Source organism: Xiphophorus couchianus, chromosome 5 (assembly GCF_001444195.1).
Source record: "Xiphophorus couchianus chromosome 5, X_couchianus-1.0, whole genome shotgun sequence".
Taxonomy (NCBI): Eukaryota; Metazoa; Chordata; class Actinopteri; order Cyprinodontiformes; family Poeciliidae; genus Xiphophorus; species Xiphophorus couchianus.
This window is the reverse complement of record NC_040232.1, coordinates 8,817,528-8,834,224: the sequence shown is the minus strand read 5'-3', so window position 1 is coordinate 8,834,224 and position 16,697 is coordinate 8,817,528. Positions and strand designations below refer to the sequence as shown.

At 38.4% G+C, this 16,697-nt stretch overlaps 1 protein-coding gene across 2 annotated transcripts; it reads right to left on the bottom strand.

The window, feature by feature from the left end:
- Positions 1–124: 124 nt before the first annotated feature.
- Positions 125–15,416, bottom strand: LOC114144264 (UTP--glucose-1-phosphate uridylyltransferase-like). Of its 2 annotated transcripts, none has more exons than XM_028016895.1 (10): positions 15,246–15,416; positions 13,555–13,670; positions 11,206–11,313; positions 4,506–4,691; positions 4,287–4,420; positions 3,024–3,321; positions 2,743–2,940; positions 1,701–1,943; positions 1,464–1,568; positions 125–830 (listed from the first exon to the last, which is right to left on the bottom strand). In XM_028016895.1, exons 2-10 carry the CDS (start codon positions 13,651–13,653, stop codon positions 723–725), a joined length of 1,479 nt encoding a protein of 492 aa, XP_027872696.1. In that variant the 5' UTR covers positions 13,654–13,670; positions 15,246–15,416; the 3' UTR covers positions 125–722. The 2 variants fall into 2 exon arrangements, with proteins under 2 accessions (XP_027872696.1, XP_027872695.1); XM_028016894.1 differs by lacking the exon at positions 15,246–15,416 and adding an exon at positions 13,873–14,106.
- Between the last annotated feature and the right edge of the window lie 1,281 nt (positions 15,417–16,697).

Genomic DNA, 16,697 nt, shown 5'->3' with positions numbered 1-16,697 from the left:
TTGCCTTCCTATGCTGTCCCACTTTATTCAATCTCAGTTCACAACTCAATCTGGGATAAATTGGTGACAGTTTATTTTGACACAGGAAAAAATGTGTACTTTTCAGATTAAAGGTTTTTTTTTTTCTGTTTCAGACTTAACACACTTTATGGCCCCAATTTAGCTCCATATTTCTCCCATTGACCTGGATTTCTCTGGTATAATTTCAACCGGGCCAATCAGCAAGCAAAAGTTAATGATGACGTCGATTTTCTGCGCTGTTTTAGATTTGCAGTCTGCTTGTGGTTTTAGCAACGGCGGCGGTGGAAGTGAACTCAAACCGTTCAGTCCAAATTGGCCACAGTTCCTAATATAAAACAGAAGTTGATTTAATCAGAGCACACATTTTTCTATCACAATTATTTAGAATAAACATAATTTTTAAAACAACACTGTCCTACTTTCATTAAATCAACTAAATTTAATAAAAGATAAAGCTCACTTCAGTTTGTTTAACAGACAACTGAAGACTCCAATCATCATACAGTTTTATTAAGGAGAAATGTTGCATGTCTTGCAGCAGAACTTGCAGAAACAGCAAGTTCCCTGATGATCCGGTGTCTTCAGAGAACATCAGGAGAACAAATCTGACCTAAACATTCACATTTCCTGTCTGGGAAACAGCAGAAATCTCTCCAAAGTGCACATGGTGTTGTGTGGGCTCCTTTTCCTCCCAGAAGGCCTCAGTGATCGAGGATCCTCAGGTTTCCTGAGACGATCTTGTTCTCCAGCATCGCTCCAGCCGGAATGTCGATCCTGTCGCCGTGGTTGGCGATGATGATGACGGTTCCCTGGTGAGAATAACACATTTCATGATTTCACTTTAAACATGAAGCTTTAAAGTGAAATAAAAGTTATTGTTGATTGGACAATTAAATCAAAGTTATTTATTTACACCAGGGGTGTCCAAAGTGTGGCCCGAGGGCCATTTGTGGCCCCCAGATAGAATTTAAGTTGGGCACTTATCCAGCTTTTTACTGAAAATGAGTAACAATATTCAGTACTTATACTTTAATAATCTTTTTTTACAGTTTTTTCTTCTATATTTATTAGATATTTTGATTATTTATACAGAAAAAGGAAAAAATGACAACCACAGCAGGACAAACGTTGTACAGCACCGACAGAAATCAAATCAGGAGAAATTGACATTACAGCAATTACTTAATGAAATTTTCCTTTTTTTATTTTAATGGTAGACAGATATCCAGAAAAAAGTTAATGTAAACTGCATGTGTTTCTTTTAATTAAACAAGCCCAGGCGTACCAGAAACATGCCGATACACAGGCTCCACTTAGAACTTTATTACAAAAAAGTGATTAATTGCAGTAATTTCTACATAATTAAAATCAACACCTCGTAAGTAGAAATGAAAACATTAATTCTTCTGAGTTGTGAAAAACCGGGCATATTTTAGTTTTACCTTCAGAGAGACGTTCTTTCCGAAGGTCACGTCTCCGGACACAGTGAGGTGATCCAACTCCAACATATCTGGGATATTTTCAAACCTGGTCAGAAAGTCCTGAACCTGCAGAAACAAACAAACAAACAGCATCCAGCTGCAGAAACTTGAAGCATGTTTCGCCCATCATCAGTCTGGTTTCTGTTTGAGATTTGTTTACAGATGAAATGGTAGAAACAGGTTGTGATGGTTGCAGACCTTGGTGAAGGAGCTGCCCAGTTTAACATGCGGCGTTGTGGGAAACTCCCTCTTCTTGCTCATGGTGAGCGAGCCGGCGTCCAGGCTGTACAGGTTGGACATCACCAGCAGGAGGTCGGACGAGGTCTTCACCGGCAGGAAGCGGCTACGGGGGACGTTCACTCCCATGGCGTTCTTAAAGCTCTTAATGGCGGCGCCCACTGCTGTCTCCAGCTGGATGACATTCAGACCGCCGTCTAATGTCTGCAGAGGAGATAAAAGTTAATTTCTCCAGGTAGCGTTAAGAGTCATGCTTTTGTTTTGGTTGTATTTACCCAGAATGCTCTATGCTATAGCCCGCTTCCTGCTTTTGAAGCGGTCGCCAGTCCACTTGGCGTTTACATGTGGATTCATACTGCACAAGAGTTCACTTCAACCAAACCGAAACCAAAACCAGAGTTCAAATGAACCTCCCCAAATGAACCGGACTATCTAGGCAAACTAACTGCAGTGTGAGGACTGAACAGGGCTGGTATGAAAGCACCCTAAGAAAGTTAGAGTGCATTCAAACAAGAGAAGTCTGGTCCGCCTAAAAACCTCGGTCTCAGTTCGAATGCATAAATAGTCCAAGTGGACTCGAGACTGCTCCAAAAGCAGGAAACGGATTATAGTGCAGGGCATTCTGGGTAAATATAACGAAAACAAATGTGCAAATCTAGCTGTAGAGGGAGAAATTGTTTGTGGTCTATTACCAAAAACAAAAGAGAAATCCTACAACTGTTACAATCTGATGTCACTCCATTTTTGTTTACATCTAGTGAAGGAGAAAGTTGCACTCAAGTGTCTTCAGAGGTTTTTTTTGTCGTTTTCTTCAGTGGTTCTTGGGGCAGCACAGCCAAAGGTGAAGAGATGAACAGGTTTTCAAAGGGTTTGGTTTGTATGACACAGTGTGAAAGCGAACTGCACCAGCAACATTTTTAAAATGTTGCAATTTTGGTCTTAATCAAACTGAGTCTACCCTAAAACTGAGATTTTCTGTTAATCAGAGGCCCTCACGACTTACCTTTGGGTTTACTATGATCTCCAGGTCCATGCTGTTTTTCTCCTGCAGCCTCTTGATGGCCGGCAGGGAGATCCACAGGTTGTTGGTGTTGAAGATCTTGAACTTGGTGACGGACTTGAACTCGTCCACGTGGGCTTTTGGGACCTGAGCGATCTCCAGCAGCCTCAGATGATCCTCATACTGGATCAGAGTTCCACCCTGCAGAGACACAGACGAAGGTGGGACTGAGCAGATTCCTCAGAGCGGCACAGAAACCGGAAAGCAGGATAAACCGCGTTCACCTTGACGTCAGCTCTGGTTTTGTCGGTGACCTCCATGACAAACTCGCAGCGTTTGTCGGCCGGCTGGCTCATCAGGTGGTGGAGGATGAAGAGATCCACAGTGGCTCCCAGGTTGTCGATGTTGGACACAAAGATGTACTCCCTTCCCTCAGCCAGGAGTTTGTCCAGCAGTCCGGAGTTGCAGAAGCTAGCGTAGATGTCTCCGTGTCCCGGCGGGTACCAGGCCTCTGTGTTCTCTCCGTTCATGCCCATGCTCTTAGCGATTGGCAGCAGAGACTCCTTGTTGATTCTCGGATACCTGATTGAATGAAAAGTAGCTTATTGAGACTTTTTTACAGTTAATTTTTCACACAACTGAAATATTCTGTCTGTTATGTGATACAAGAATGAAAAAAAAATCTGTTTGAGCAGCAATTTTAACACTTAACAGTTTTATGATTCGGTAAGTTTGAAATGTAGCTAATCTTTCTGACTGTTAACATCCTGCACTGCAAAAAACAAAATCTTGGTCTAGTTTCTAGTCCAAATATCTTAGTGCACTTAAAATAAAACAAAACTAACTTAAAGGTAACTTTTTTTTGTAAGATGCAGGTAGGTAAGTAATTCCCCAATATTAACTTAAAGAAGTACTAGTTCCACTGGAAGATCATTTAACTTACAAGATATTTCTCCTATAAGTGAAATAATCTGCCAGTGGAAATACAGTAGTACATTTTCATCAATATTAAGAATTATTTATGTAAAATAAGCTCCTATATCTTGCTGAAAAGTTACTTTTAAGTTGGTTTCGCCTTATTTCAAGAGTAGATATTTGCACTAGAAGTACTTGGTAAGATTTGTGTTTTTGCAGTGTAAGGGATAAGACATTTCCCGCTAAAAGCCTACAACTCGTACTATCCACATTGGAGATCATCTTGAGGAACCTGGAGCTGAAATAATAAACATTACTTGATAAAATTTTAGGAATTAATTTACTCCAAGACTGACATTTACAGTAAAAAACCAAGCAATCCAAGAAATCGCAGCCTTTGCTTAATAGTTTGCTGATCCACATTTGGCAGCTTTTGAAGCCTCAAATCTTTTTGAATACAATGCCACCATCTTTACGAAAACAATTTGGAATAAGCCATAAAATAAAATGTGCATATGCTTTCCTTGATACACTGCATGGACGGGATTTGTTAAAAAACTTTCCTGATGTCTCATTTAGCGTCTTAAGCAACTAGTTACAGGACACCAAATGGATGTCCGTGCGCTGTGCACCTGCTCTGGTTGAATGTGTGGATTTTGACCCGGTGGTGTGTGTATTTCTGCAGGATCTTCTTGGTGTCCTCATCAGTGTTGAAAGAGTTCATGAGAACCAGCGGCACGTCGGCATTAAAGGTTTTGTTAAGATGCTGCAAACAAACAAGCAAAAAGAGATTTGGAAACATGAGCAGCTGATCTAAAAGGCTTCTTCCCACTGCAGAGCTGCTGCTGCACCTCGATCTGCTGCACAGTCAGGTCCAGGAAGGTGTTCTCGTTGCGGACGCTGATCAGACTTTTGGGGCCCTTGCAGCCCATGCTGGTTCCCAGGCCTCCGTTCAGTTTGACCACGACCAGCTTGTTGAGGCAGGAAGTGATGCTTTCAGGGAGTCCCTTTGCTTTGATCCTGTCGTAGGGCTGGACCTGAGCAAACAGAAGAGAGAGGATAACATTTACACACAGACAGCTTCAGTTATTACAGCTAGAAACCTGGGAGTAGTGATGGACTCAAACCTGAACCTTCAGAGTCACATAAAGACAGTTACAAAGTCGACCTTCTATCCCCTGAAGAACATTTCCAGGATCAGAGGACTAATGTCTCAGTGAGATCTAGAGTAACCCATCCATGATTTTATAGTTGCATTGATTACTGCAACAGTGTTTTCTCAGGTCAGCCTAAAAAAACCCCAAATCCTCCAGCTGTAGCTGATCAGAACGCTGCTGCTGGAGCTCTGACTAAAACCAGGAAGTTAGCGCATGTCACCCAGTTCTAAAATCCTTACACTGGCTCCCTGTATCTCAGAGAATAAACTTTAAAATTCTGCTGTTAGTTTATGAATCACTGATCAACTTGACACCACAATACATTAAAGATCTGCTGTTGTCATAGCAACCTTCCAGACCTCTCAGGTCTTCTGGTTCTGCTCTGCATCCCCAGAAGCAGGACCAAACATGAAGAAGAAGCATTCATCTTCTATGCACCACAAATCTGGAACAAACTTCCAGAAAACTGAAAAACAGCTGAAACACTGAGTTCTTTTAAATCTCAACTAAAAACCCTCCTGTTTGGAGTTGCTTTTGAAACACAATCAATGGAACATTGGTCAATATATTCAATGTGTTTCGATAATTTTAACAATCGCACTTGACAAAATGAAATTTGTATTGCTTTTCACAACTGTTGACTTTATTACGCATTTTTAATGTTAGATTATCAGACGTACTACTGTGTATAACCTTAAGTCAAACAGTGCAGTAATGACAGATCTTTTTCAAGAGATTCTAGCGACTTCCTCTCTGTATGTTCATCATTTATTTGTACCCTGTAAATAACAATCTTGTTGGAAATGTTCCCACAATAAGAACTGGATTTATTGTAGCGATACTTTAAAATGAACTATGTTTGAAACCATCCAAAACGCTTTTGATTTCAACATTTTCATAAAGTGAAAAATGGGATTATTACTGGAGCTCACTGTATCTACATATATGAAGATGCTGCACTTTTTTAAACCAAAGAATGTCTGTACCTAAATAGAACTTTTTACACTTTTATGAGTCGTTGTGATCAATCAAAGTAGTATTCACCTTCCCAAACACGCCATCTCAGGGTCGGAGATCCCTAAATAGCGTAACAGGTTGAGCCAGATGCTTTTATTTTCTGCGGTCATGGCCGATTATTTAAAAATCAGCCCTTAAAATAAACATCTAAAGGTTTGCTTTCTATTGGCTCCTGACAGTCGTAACTGAGCAGAGGCTTACGGTTTCACTTTGAATACAGCGCGAGTCTCAGTACCAGCTGTAACTTAATCAGGCAGCAGCAGAGAGGCCTTCGTTTGACATACAGACAGTTTATGTAGCGGAATCACACAAGTCAGTGCCAATCTCAAACTGATCTGCAGGTTTAGCAACTGACTGAGAAACGCAACCAATCCTATAGACCTTTGTTTCCCAAACTTTCCAGCTTCTGAGCAACAAGATAGAAATGTAAGCAGGTCACGACTCTTTGTTGAGCATGGAGGCATTTTTACAAACTCAGTTTAAAATGTGGTGTGATGACACTCAGTTTCACGGGCCAAAATATTGGTCAACTTGTTGCTTTTATTGATTGATTTATTTATTTTCATCTTTTACATGTTTCTCTCAGCCTGGTCATGCCTGTCTGGACTTTCCTCCATGGACCTTACCAAGCTCCGCCCACAACCGACCCACGTGACCGCAAGTCTCACAAACAAAGCCTCGCGGCACATTGTTTCTATGTAAACATGACTCGATTAGTGCATCATTTCTACCGGATTTTCACAATATATCAGCTACTGCAATGGACAGAGGAACTAACAAGTTTATGTCATCATCTGGGAGGAGGTCACTGGTTTCTCAGTCACAAGCTGGTTGCAAACCTGAGGCCAACAGGTGTCAGTCAGTTATGGTAGATCTGACATTTGGTTTGATGACGTCAATATGAGAAGCTGCAGACTGATAGGAGGAACCAAAGAGCTCTGTAAAGGTAAAGGCAAATCTTCTGAAGTTGGGATATAATTAATTTAATTTCACATAATTACCTCGGTAGAAGCCATTTGTTTGTTAAAATTTTATGAAATATATTTGTCCTATTTGATCTTTGTTATGAATGACGTAAACTCACAAACGAACGAGGTAATTAGTTTAAGTTTGTCGTTTATTGAACGTTTAGAAACTACAGCGGTTGTAAAAGGTAAACAAAGGTAAAATAACCACTCCTACCTTTTTACTCTCTCTCTCTCTTTGTCGTTAAGCACACCCGTTGCCGTGGCAACCGCCTGCGCCCCGCATGCCGAGCAAAGATCACGTTAAAAACATAACATTCAGTCCGCTACGATATCAGGTTTCCAGGCTTGATATTTATTTCTCGATTATTAATCAGCCTCGGTGGTTGATTAGCTAATTTAAACTCCTGCTCTGCTAGTCAGTCGGTCTTTGAGTCGCCTTTTTTTTTGTTAATGGAACTGAAACGCACTGAATTGCGCAACACCTTGTTGAAACAATAATTACTGGGAATATTAATTTTAACACGTTTTGTTTATTTAAAAAAATGTTGTATTATTCTTTAATGAAGCTGTAAACGTTTAAGATCTTGGTGAATATTTTTGATAAACCTGTCGGAAGAGGAAGTGCAGGTCTCATCGTCCTGGCAGCGTTCAGTTTGTCACCTACTGCCGAGATCGACTCAAAACCTTCCCGCGATCGACCGGTCGATAGCGATCACCCCTGATCTACTGTAGATAAGGGACGTACACTTTCTGACAAATTGCGACCGCTGATTGGTCAGTTGCTGACAAATATCTCGGAGTGATTGGAGGAGGAGCCGGCGTCATGTCAAATGTTTCCTGGAAGCAATAATACGCACAAACTTCAAATCCTCTTGTGGGATGTTTTTTTTTTCTTTTAAACTCAGTGTATAGTAATTTATTTTTATTTTGTGTCTTTTGATGAAAATGCCGCAACAACTACATATAAGTAATGTTAAATCAGATGAAAAAATTCTTTTTAAATATTTTTCCTAATATGAGGGTGCTATGACTTTTTCAGGGGGAGCTATAGCACCTCCTAATGCCCCCGTGGCGCCGCCATTGGTTTGTAGGCTATACAAAACATGTTCATTACATTTTTTTGCTCAAAATCATTCTTAGATAACGAGATTTCTGTCTGGTCAGTTCTGAATTTTTTCAGCTCCTTTCACAATGAGCTGTTTCAGGGCGTCTTGTCACTTTAAATCCAAATAAGCTGCTGCTGGCCACGCCCCCTAACTCAACGTTTACACTCACATGTGAAAATGGCTGCAAACAGATGTGCAATGATACAACCATACATCTTTAAAAAGCATAAGTGGAGCCTCCTGCACAATCAACAAGGACATAGCAAGTGGTTTCTGGATGGTAAGTCAACAACAAAACACTTGTCTTTTCCAGGAGCCATTGTACAGTGTATACAGCTAGGAAACCATTAAGGCCCATTAATTGTCACTTAACAATCGGAAGGTTTTTGAAATGGCTCATTTTCCGGACACCAAAAAACTTCAACTTATTGCCAAAAATGGCTAGGTGTTTTTTTAAAGAAGCAGTTGACTAAATGGAAGAACAAAAATATGCATAAAGTAAATTTTGCATAATAGGTTCCATTGAAGTTGGTCGTTTCTGCAGTTTAAAAAAAAAAAAAAAATCAAACATGTGTCCTGCTGATGGTAAAAGAAAAGACATAAAAAGTGAACAGGGGATGGTTGCATTCAGCTGAAATCGACTTTGTGGAGAGTGGAGACGTTGTTCAGGGGGCCTTCGGTAATTTTGATGTGAAGACTGATGATGTGATGGATGCAGTTTTTGTTTTTCTCTGTCAATAGCCACAGACAAAGAGGACCTCAAGGACCCAGACTTGCATGTTCAGAACCCCAGTTGGATCTCAGCTTTGGGAGCTGTTGCTATAGACTGCTATCCCTCTGTGTTTGACCAGCTGTCTGTAATCTGAAGACCTCGTGTCCTGGTGAAGTTATTGGGGGGAGGGCAGCTTTAAAGCTAGAGAAAAGCTCTTAAACACCTTCCCCCATTACAGCAGACATGTTGATGAAACATGACAAACACACTGACCTATTAAAAAATAACTTTCTGCAGGTGCAGAAGAAGAAACCAGGCTGTGTGTTGGCCCTATTTTTGATTTCTCTTTCATGTCCAAATGAATGCTGTGCAACAGGTCAGTGATTAATGTCAGTGTTGCACCAAACCAGCAACAGCTGCATACCAAAATATAGTTTCATATCAATTAAACTCATTTTCTCGTGTGACCCAGTGATCATCAGCAGTAGTAAGGAGTCGGGAGGGTGAATATCTTTGGGGTCTAATGTCTTCCAAAGCGAACTTTGTGAATGCTGTGGCGGTCAGTCTAATCTTAGCCGTAACCTTCGCTGTCCTGGGTATTCTGGGAGTGTGTGTGTGTGAAAAGTCACCATGCTGATTAATAACTGGTCAGAGCCTGGATGTTCTCAACGTCTAGGTCTGGTTACACTTGCTTGTTTCAGGGGGATGACGCGTATTCCCATTCGACTGCCAATAAATCATTTAAAGGAACAGTTCCACGTTTTAGTCAATGAACTGGAGTCAAACCAGCAGATTAATTCAGATCAATCTACACTCCAAAACCACAAAATCCTACTAAGTATTTGTTTAGTTTCTGGTGGAAATATCTTAGTACACTGGAGATAAGACAAAACTAACTTACAAATACCTTTTTAGCAAGATATAAGATCACATTTGTATTCAACCCCTTTTAAGATTTTTAGATTTTTGTTTGCAAATAATTTAGAATAAAATCTATTACTTTTCATCTGCTTCAGAACTTGTGTTTAATTGTCACCACAAATACACGAACTCCAATTTGCTGGCCGATCACAAATCTTTAAATAGCCTGATCTGCTCATTCCGATATTAATGTTTTTATTTTTGTCTCAAAAGTTGCCAAATTTAATTGCGACACAGTAAATAAGTTGGCATTAGCGGGGTGACTACTGCCAACCACGTACGTGGCTGATTTTCAGAGCTTCACAGAGGCAGATAAGATTGATGGAAAAAATTGTTTTTTTTATTTAAGTATCAGCCAATTGATGATCTTTCAAAAATAAGAAAATTGATGTCGATTTATCAGTGAACCACTCACTGCCACATAAAATTCAAACAAAATTCATCAAAGTAAATAAAAAGACAAGTTGTAAAAAATCTGGAAGACATTTGGAAGGCTCTGTAAAGTTAAACTCTTAATGTTCAGATATCTCCATTTATTGAATGATTACAAAATAAAAGTTAAAGTTACACTAGAGTTTTCTTAAGCTAACCAGGAATGTAGCCGCATGCAGACCAACCCTGTGGGGTCAGTGAGTCCCGAGGGAGTCTGAGTTTCAGGAAGTAAACCAAGTGGTGACTAATCATGTGACTGCTGCTCACGGCTACGCTCTACATGTGAACGTGTCCTTGAGCGAGAACCAGACTCTGAATGACTTTCACTGTCAACACAGACATCAAATAAGGCGACTGCAAATTCACTAGGAGCCACATTTAAAATCCCCAGAAATATCAGTTACTATTAAAAGCAGCTAAATACAGCTAACGTATCATTTATTCTGCAACATAGGCAACGTTTACTTTTTCTTCCCAAATGGGATGATGCAGACGGACCAGATTATAGCTGAAAAACAAGCTTTCATTAGGCTCAATCGGTCTGCAGAAAACCTGGTTTTATGGGTAATAGGTGGACATTTCAAGATGCAAATATGCAGTTAAACTGAGATTTAATTGAAGGGATTTATTTAAAAATAACATGTAGCAAAAGCTTTCAAAGAGTAGAAAGCTGCTGTTGCTGATATCTGTACGACTGTGTGTGTGTGTGTGTGTGTGTGTGTGTGTGCGTGTGTGTGTGTGTACTGTGATTGGAAAACTACTGATAGTTTTAGATTTTTTATCTTATTTTATTGTACATTCATTTTTATGACTTGTCAAAGGGGCTGCAGATCGGAATTAGCTTTTGCTATAATCTGGTTAATCACATCAGATTTATGTTTGAGTTGTGCCATTACAAATAAAATTCATTATCTATGCTGCAGTCAAATTTCTGTTGGAAATTATTTTGTAAATTAAATAAAGTTACTTGAAAATTATGGGAACCATTATTTGGATTCAAATGCTAAAGTGAGACTTTTAAATTAAATTTATGTTACATTTAGTTTAGATATGCTTTAAATGCATTTGATTTAAGATAGAACTGTGTGAGAATGTGTTATAATAAAGACACTGTGCAATCCTGCAGCCTGACGTCTGAGTCGAGGTTTGTTGTGAGCACCAGAGCTGGACTGCAGAACCAGAGGGATTGCGACATGGAGCCGAATAAACAGCGTGACTTCAGGTGTCAGGGGTCTTACCGATTCCTCTGGCGGCCGCTTGATTTTGGCCCAGTCCACTGAGGGACCTTTGACCTGCAGGAATCTGTGGAAGAGGTTCTTGAAGCCATTGAAGTCTTTTCTGGAGACCTGAAAGAAAACCAACCAAAGATTAGTTGTCTCTGAGGGAAAACAGGTTTTTCCTCATATTTTGTTTAACCTGAGTGAACGGTTAAAGTACCAACACTGGAAGATGAGCTGCTTTTTGTGGTATTTTGTGTTTAAATTAAAGTAATAAATTATCTTTGCTGCAAAGACAAACTTCTCAAATGAGAAGTTTGGAGCCTGGATGTGGGAATTAAATTAAAAATAACCGTGTACTAGCTGCATTTTGGAGAGCCGGTGAGAATTGCTGATTGATTTGTTCGTTTCTCAATCTAACGCCCATTATTGACACAAGCCAATAAAATCTTTCTCTGCATTTTTAAACACTGTAGCAACATGGTAACAATACAAAGCTGCATCCGTCTGTGAAAGATGCGATAATGTTCAAACTAGTACCACCGATACAATATTAATATCTGTATCGGTACTAAAATTGAAAAAAAATCTAGATCGGGTATCGGTGACAATGTGCTAGATTGTTAAGGGCAACTTTATGTTTTATTTGTTATTTTACATTGTATTTAGAATTCCTAATTGCACTTTCTGAACCACTTGAAAAATTTGTTGCAGTTTATTTGGTAGTTAATCTATTATTTTTTTATCAGTTTCTTTAATTTATTTTAATTGGCTGTTATTTTCCGAATTGCACTGACTGAACAAAATAAAGTTGTGATTTTACATGTTGGACCATGTAAAATGTGTGGAGTGATTGGTGTATTTATCTGCTGTAACGGTGCAGTTATAAAATAAATTTATCTGTGTTAAAAAAAAAGAAACGTTTTAAATCAATTCAGCACCGTCTTTCAGTATTGGTGTTGGCCGATACCAAAACTCACATCTGTATCGATATCAGAAGTGACAAAAGTGGACTGTTCAGACAATTAGTGTAAAATGTTGATTAAACTGTTTATAGTTATCTATCAATAACTTCTAGATGGATGGCAGATCTTTATTGGATCTTGACCTGTGTGGGCTTTTAGAAAATGTCGGACATTCTGACTTCAGCAGAGCTTTCTGTAAATTTTTACAGATTTAGATTTGGATTTGATCTTTCTGGGTAAAAAGGGAGCTTAAAGTTAAAGTCCTCTTGTAAAATGTCCATCATATTTCTAATTTTAGTAATTAATGAGGCAGCAGCTGCTATAAAAAGTCTGAGAACCACTTTTAAAAAAAACATTACTCCATTTCCAAGAACTGCACAGAACAAAAACTTAATACATAAAAATTGTGGAAGAAATATTTTGATGGAAAAATTGACAAAGATGCTAAGGCTACAAGAAGCACAACTGTGCAAAAAATGGAAAAAACTGATCTTTTTATAAGACTTTAAATGGAAAAATGAGAACTAGAATAATAATTGATTAATATACTAATCTGCTAAACTGTCAGAATATTAAGATTTCCATTGTTTAGTTTATTTGTTTAACTTGTTTGTTGAAAAAAGTCAATAATAAATATTTAAGTGACATAAAAATAGCTTTGAGTTGATAATTTGTCATAGACAGTGTTCAAATATTTGCATTAAAAGGATTGCTGCCTCTTCCATCCTCAAGATTTAAAAACAATACTGGTATCCCTTTGTGTTGTCTACGGTTTCCTTTAAAGATATAACTATTAACATAGAGAACACAATTAAAAAAGAACACCTTTTTTTCCCTTTTTTACCAAAGAACTGACCCATATTCAGTGTACCAGTGATGAGGCTGGCCTGGAAAACAACTAAGACACAACTAATGTGTTAGAACATTTCAGAAATATAAAAAAAATTATTTGTAATCTGTGAAAAACTTGTCTTTAAAACAGGCAGAAGATGCCACTGCACAGTTTTGTTTTTCTTAAACAGGCCATTTCAACATCGTGTGTGTTTGGGTCAGAATTTAAAGGTTGTCTGTCTCGATTCCTGCAGAGGCGTGTTTTCAGACAGAAGCTCTGATGGACTTTCGGTTTGCTGGAACTTTTGTTCTGCAAATAGTTGCTCAATACATGTAAATACAGATAAACCAGTCCGTGACTCTTGTTCCACTCTGTGGCCCACGCAGTGGAACAAGAGTCACGGACTATGAAAAATTTGTCATTTTTGAAATAGTAACAATAAAAGACAAGAGTGCACAGAATAAACATGATTAAAGTGCATAAACCTGCAAACAAACAACAAGAGCTTGATATTTCTGTATGGATTCACCTGCAATCAGAGTTTAAAGTACGTTTCTGCAGAGGTCTACCCACCTCAGCTTCAGCTTTGTTGGCCGTGGCCAGCAGCACCTCCAGCTCCTGATGCATGGAGGCTTCATGCTGCTGACGGAGCTTCTCCTCAAACTCCGTCATCGGTCCTCTGATGAGAGCTGGAAACACACACAAAGATCTTCCTTTTTACTCCCTTGGAAACAAATGAGCTACTCATGTTTTGCTATTGTTATTTACTCTAGTTAAAAACAATATTGTAAAAAAAATTGTCATTATCAAACTTTTTTTTTTTTTTACACGTCTGGTAAGAAAAACTTTCTGAAAAGTCCTGATGACTCTTCTACCAGGCAGTAAACTTACCGTCTACCGTAAGCGACATTTTTACCAGAGTCTGTTTAAAGAACAAAGATTACGGTAACAAGCTGTGGAGACTGTCAGCAGCTCGCAGGTTTTCCAGGCAGGTCAAGCAGCTCTCTAAGAGTCCTTGCATGCATTAAAAAGTCAAAAATGGTCCCTAGTTAAAACCGCAGCGCCAGTCTCTGTCCCATAACAATACACAGCCTCCTCATCCTCAGCTCAGAGGAAGCTCACACATTCTGGACTGTGATTCTAATCTGAACGCAGGGCCAGCCCACAGACACACACACCAATCACACACAACCAGAGAGAGTGTCAAAGTGTGTGTTGGGGTGGGAGTGTCTCTGTCAGACAACCTCCAGACCGCACTCCAAATCCAGAACACTTTAAAGTTTTGGGCTGAAACTTCTGCCGCTTACAGCTGATGTTACATTTGCAACTAAATCATCTGGATAAAATTTAAGCAGCATTACGCTGTAAACATTGTTATATTATTATTATTATCTTGGGTTTTATTCTTCTTTGATTAGCATGCCCTGTGGTAATCTCATATACACTCAAACATTTGGGCAAATTAAAAACAAAATAAGTATCAGAAATAAAAAGGCTTCCACTTTAATAAATGAGCAAGAATTCAAAGTGGATTAGTCTGCATCTTTTTGAGTAAAGGTTCTGTTTTGAAAATTTTTAGGTTTTAAGCTATAAAGAAAAGCAGGTTTTAGAGAGTTAAATAAAATACTCCCAGCAGCCAAACATAATTTTTTAAAGTTCTTTTAATCTTCGCAACCCCATTCAGGTTTTTTTTTAAAAACATCTATTTTCCATTAAAGGAGTAAAAATTAATGTTTAAGTGACTGACAGAGGCTTTCACTAAAGTAGACCTTGAACAGGTGCAATGTAATATTCAGCATTTTGGCATCAAAAACAAGTAGGTCGGAGAGGTTTAAACAGCGACTTTGTTTACGAGGTCAAAAGGTCAAGCTACTATAACTTCAAAATAAAGCAACTACTTGGGTAAAGCCTGCTTGAAATTCTCAGATTCATCACATTATATGTGTTTTTAACATTTCTATAGCTTCAGTTGGGCATTTAAACATCATATAAAACATAATTAAATAGGTTGATTTGATAGAAAATACACCTATCTGGTCTTAAAATGGCCCTAGTGATGTTTCAAACTATAATAATGTGTGTGTGCAAGTTCTGTGACACATAAAACCACAAACACAAATGCACATTGGTTTGACACAGGTTCAGGGCAGAAGCACACGACTCAGTGCATTTAAATCAAACATGTATGTCAGCCCACAGCCGTGAAAAAGGACACCAAACTTGCACTAAGAGCTGCATTTCTCTCTAACGAAGCTCTTACCCACCTGCTCAAAAAGTCAAAGCCTAAAAAAAAGAAACCCTCAGCGGTTCGGACACACAGTTTCACACTGGGTACCATGGACCACCCGAGGACTTAGAGCTGGGACAGAAAAAAGCAGAGTAACAAGGTGGGAACTGGCAGCAGCGTCATCACGCCGCCCGAGAAGCTTAGCCTGCTGCTTCTGCAGCGCGAGCCCATTCCTCCCGTAACGGAAGTGACGTAATGGGAGGAGCTGGAAATCACGGCCGCTATTGGTGGAAGGCGTTCGTCAATGTTTGCCCCGCCCACTGAGGAACTCGCTCACCTGTCAAGTCAAAACAAGTTTCTTTTGCTTTTATGTTTTCGTCCGGTCAACAGCTAATAAAATCAAAATATATTTAAGTTATATATATTATTATTTGATTTTATTATTTTCCTGATCGATATTGACAGGTAACTTGATGTTACTATAAAATTAGTACAGTATATGTTAGTAATTTATATTTACTCAGACATGGGTAGAATACCCAAAATAGTACTCAGGTAAGAGTAGCACTACGTCATCATATTTTACTACAGTAGAAGTAAAAAGTAACCATCCAAGAATTACTCAAGTAAGAGTAAAAGAGTATTTGGTAAAAAGTCTATTCAAGTACTAAGTAACTGATCAAATTATCGATCATTTAATATTTAAAAATAACTTAAACAGATGGATCAAAATTGAGTTTTTGGTATTTTAAGGAAGAAAATCATATAAGCAACAAAAAGAAAAATCAGGAAAGATTTTTTTTTTTTTCAAAATCAGTTTCTTTTAATAAACTTTAACAAAAACTGCATGTATGTGTCAGTGTCTTGTGAATTCTGGCTTAAAACATGTTTGTTCTTCAAGTAAGACTAACAATACTTCATAATAAAATTGCTCAAGTAAAAGTAAAAAGTTGCAGTGTGGTAAAAAATACTTTTTTTCCCCCAAGTTACTCAAGTAAATGTAATTGCGTAAATGTAACTAGTTACTACTCAACTCTGCATTTAGAAATAAAAATGTTATTTGGTGTACTTTTTACTTTTACTTGAGTAATATTATTCAGTGTCACCACCTTTACTTGAGTAAAGTTTCTAGATACTCCACCCACTAAATAAAGAGGTTTTAACCAAAAACAAACACAGTACCTCATGTTTGTACACAAATGCTGTTGGTTTTTAGTAATCAAGGTAAACAATATTATATCCATCTATCTATGCATCTATATGTACTGCCTATTAGTTTTATATTGAAAAATTAATTTAATAGATTTTTTACTGTGTACACATACACCAACACGTAATTGAATTTGAAATTATGCCGCCCCCATGTGGTAGCTGTCATCTACTGTAATGGACAAAAGGATGTTACAAGTATGTGAAACTGAGTGTGAAAAATGTATACAAAGTATATTATTTGTTTTACATCGAATGCTAAACCTTTGAGCTCTTGTTT

Coding starts and splice junctions, on each gene's coding strand:
- LOC114144264 (XM_028016894.1), bottom strand. Junction 2,941..3,023: donor AAACCAGAGCTGACGTCAAG/GTGAACGCGGTT, acceptor GTGTCTCTGCAG/GGTGGAACTCTGATCCAGTA. Junction 831..1,463: donor GAAAGAACGTCTCTCTGAAG/GTAAAACTAAAA, acceptor TATTCTCACCAG/GGAACCGTCATCATCATCGC.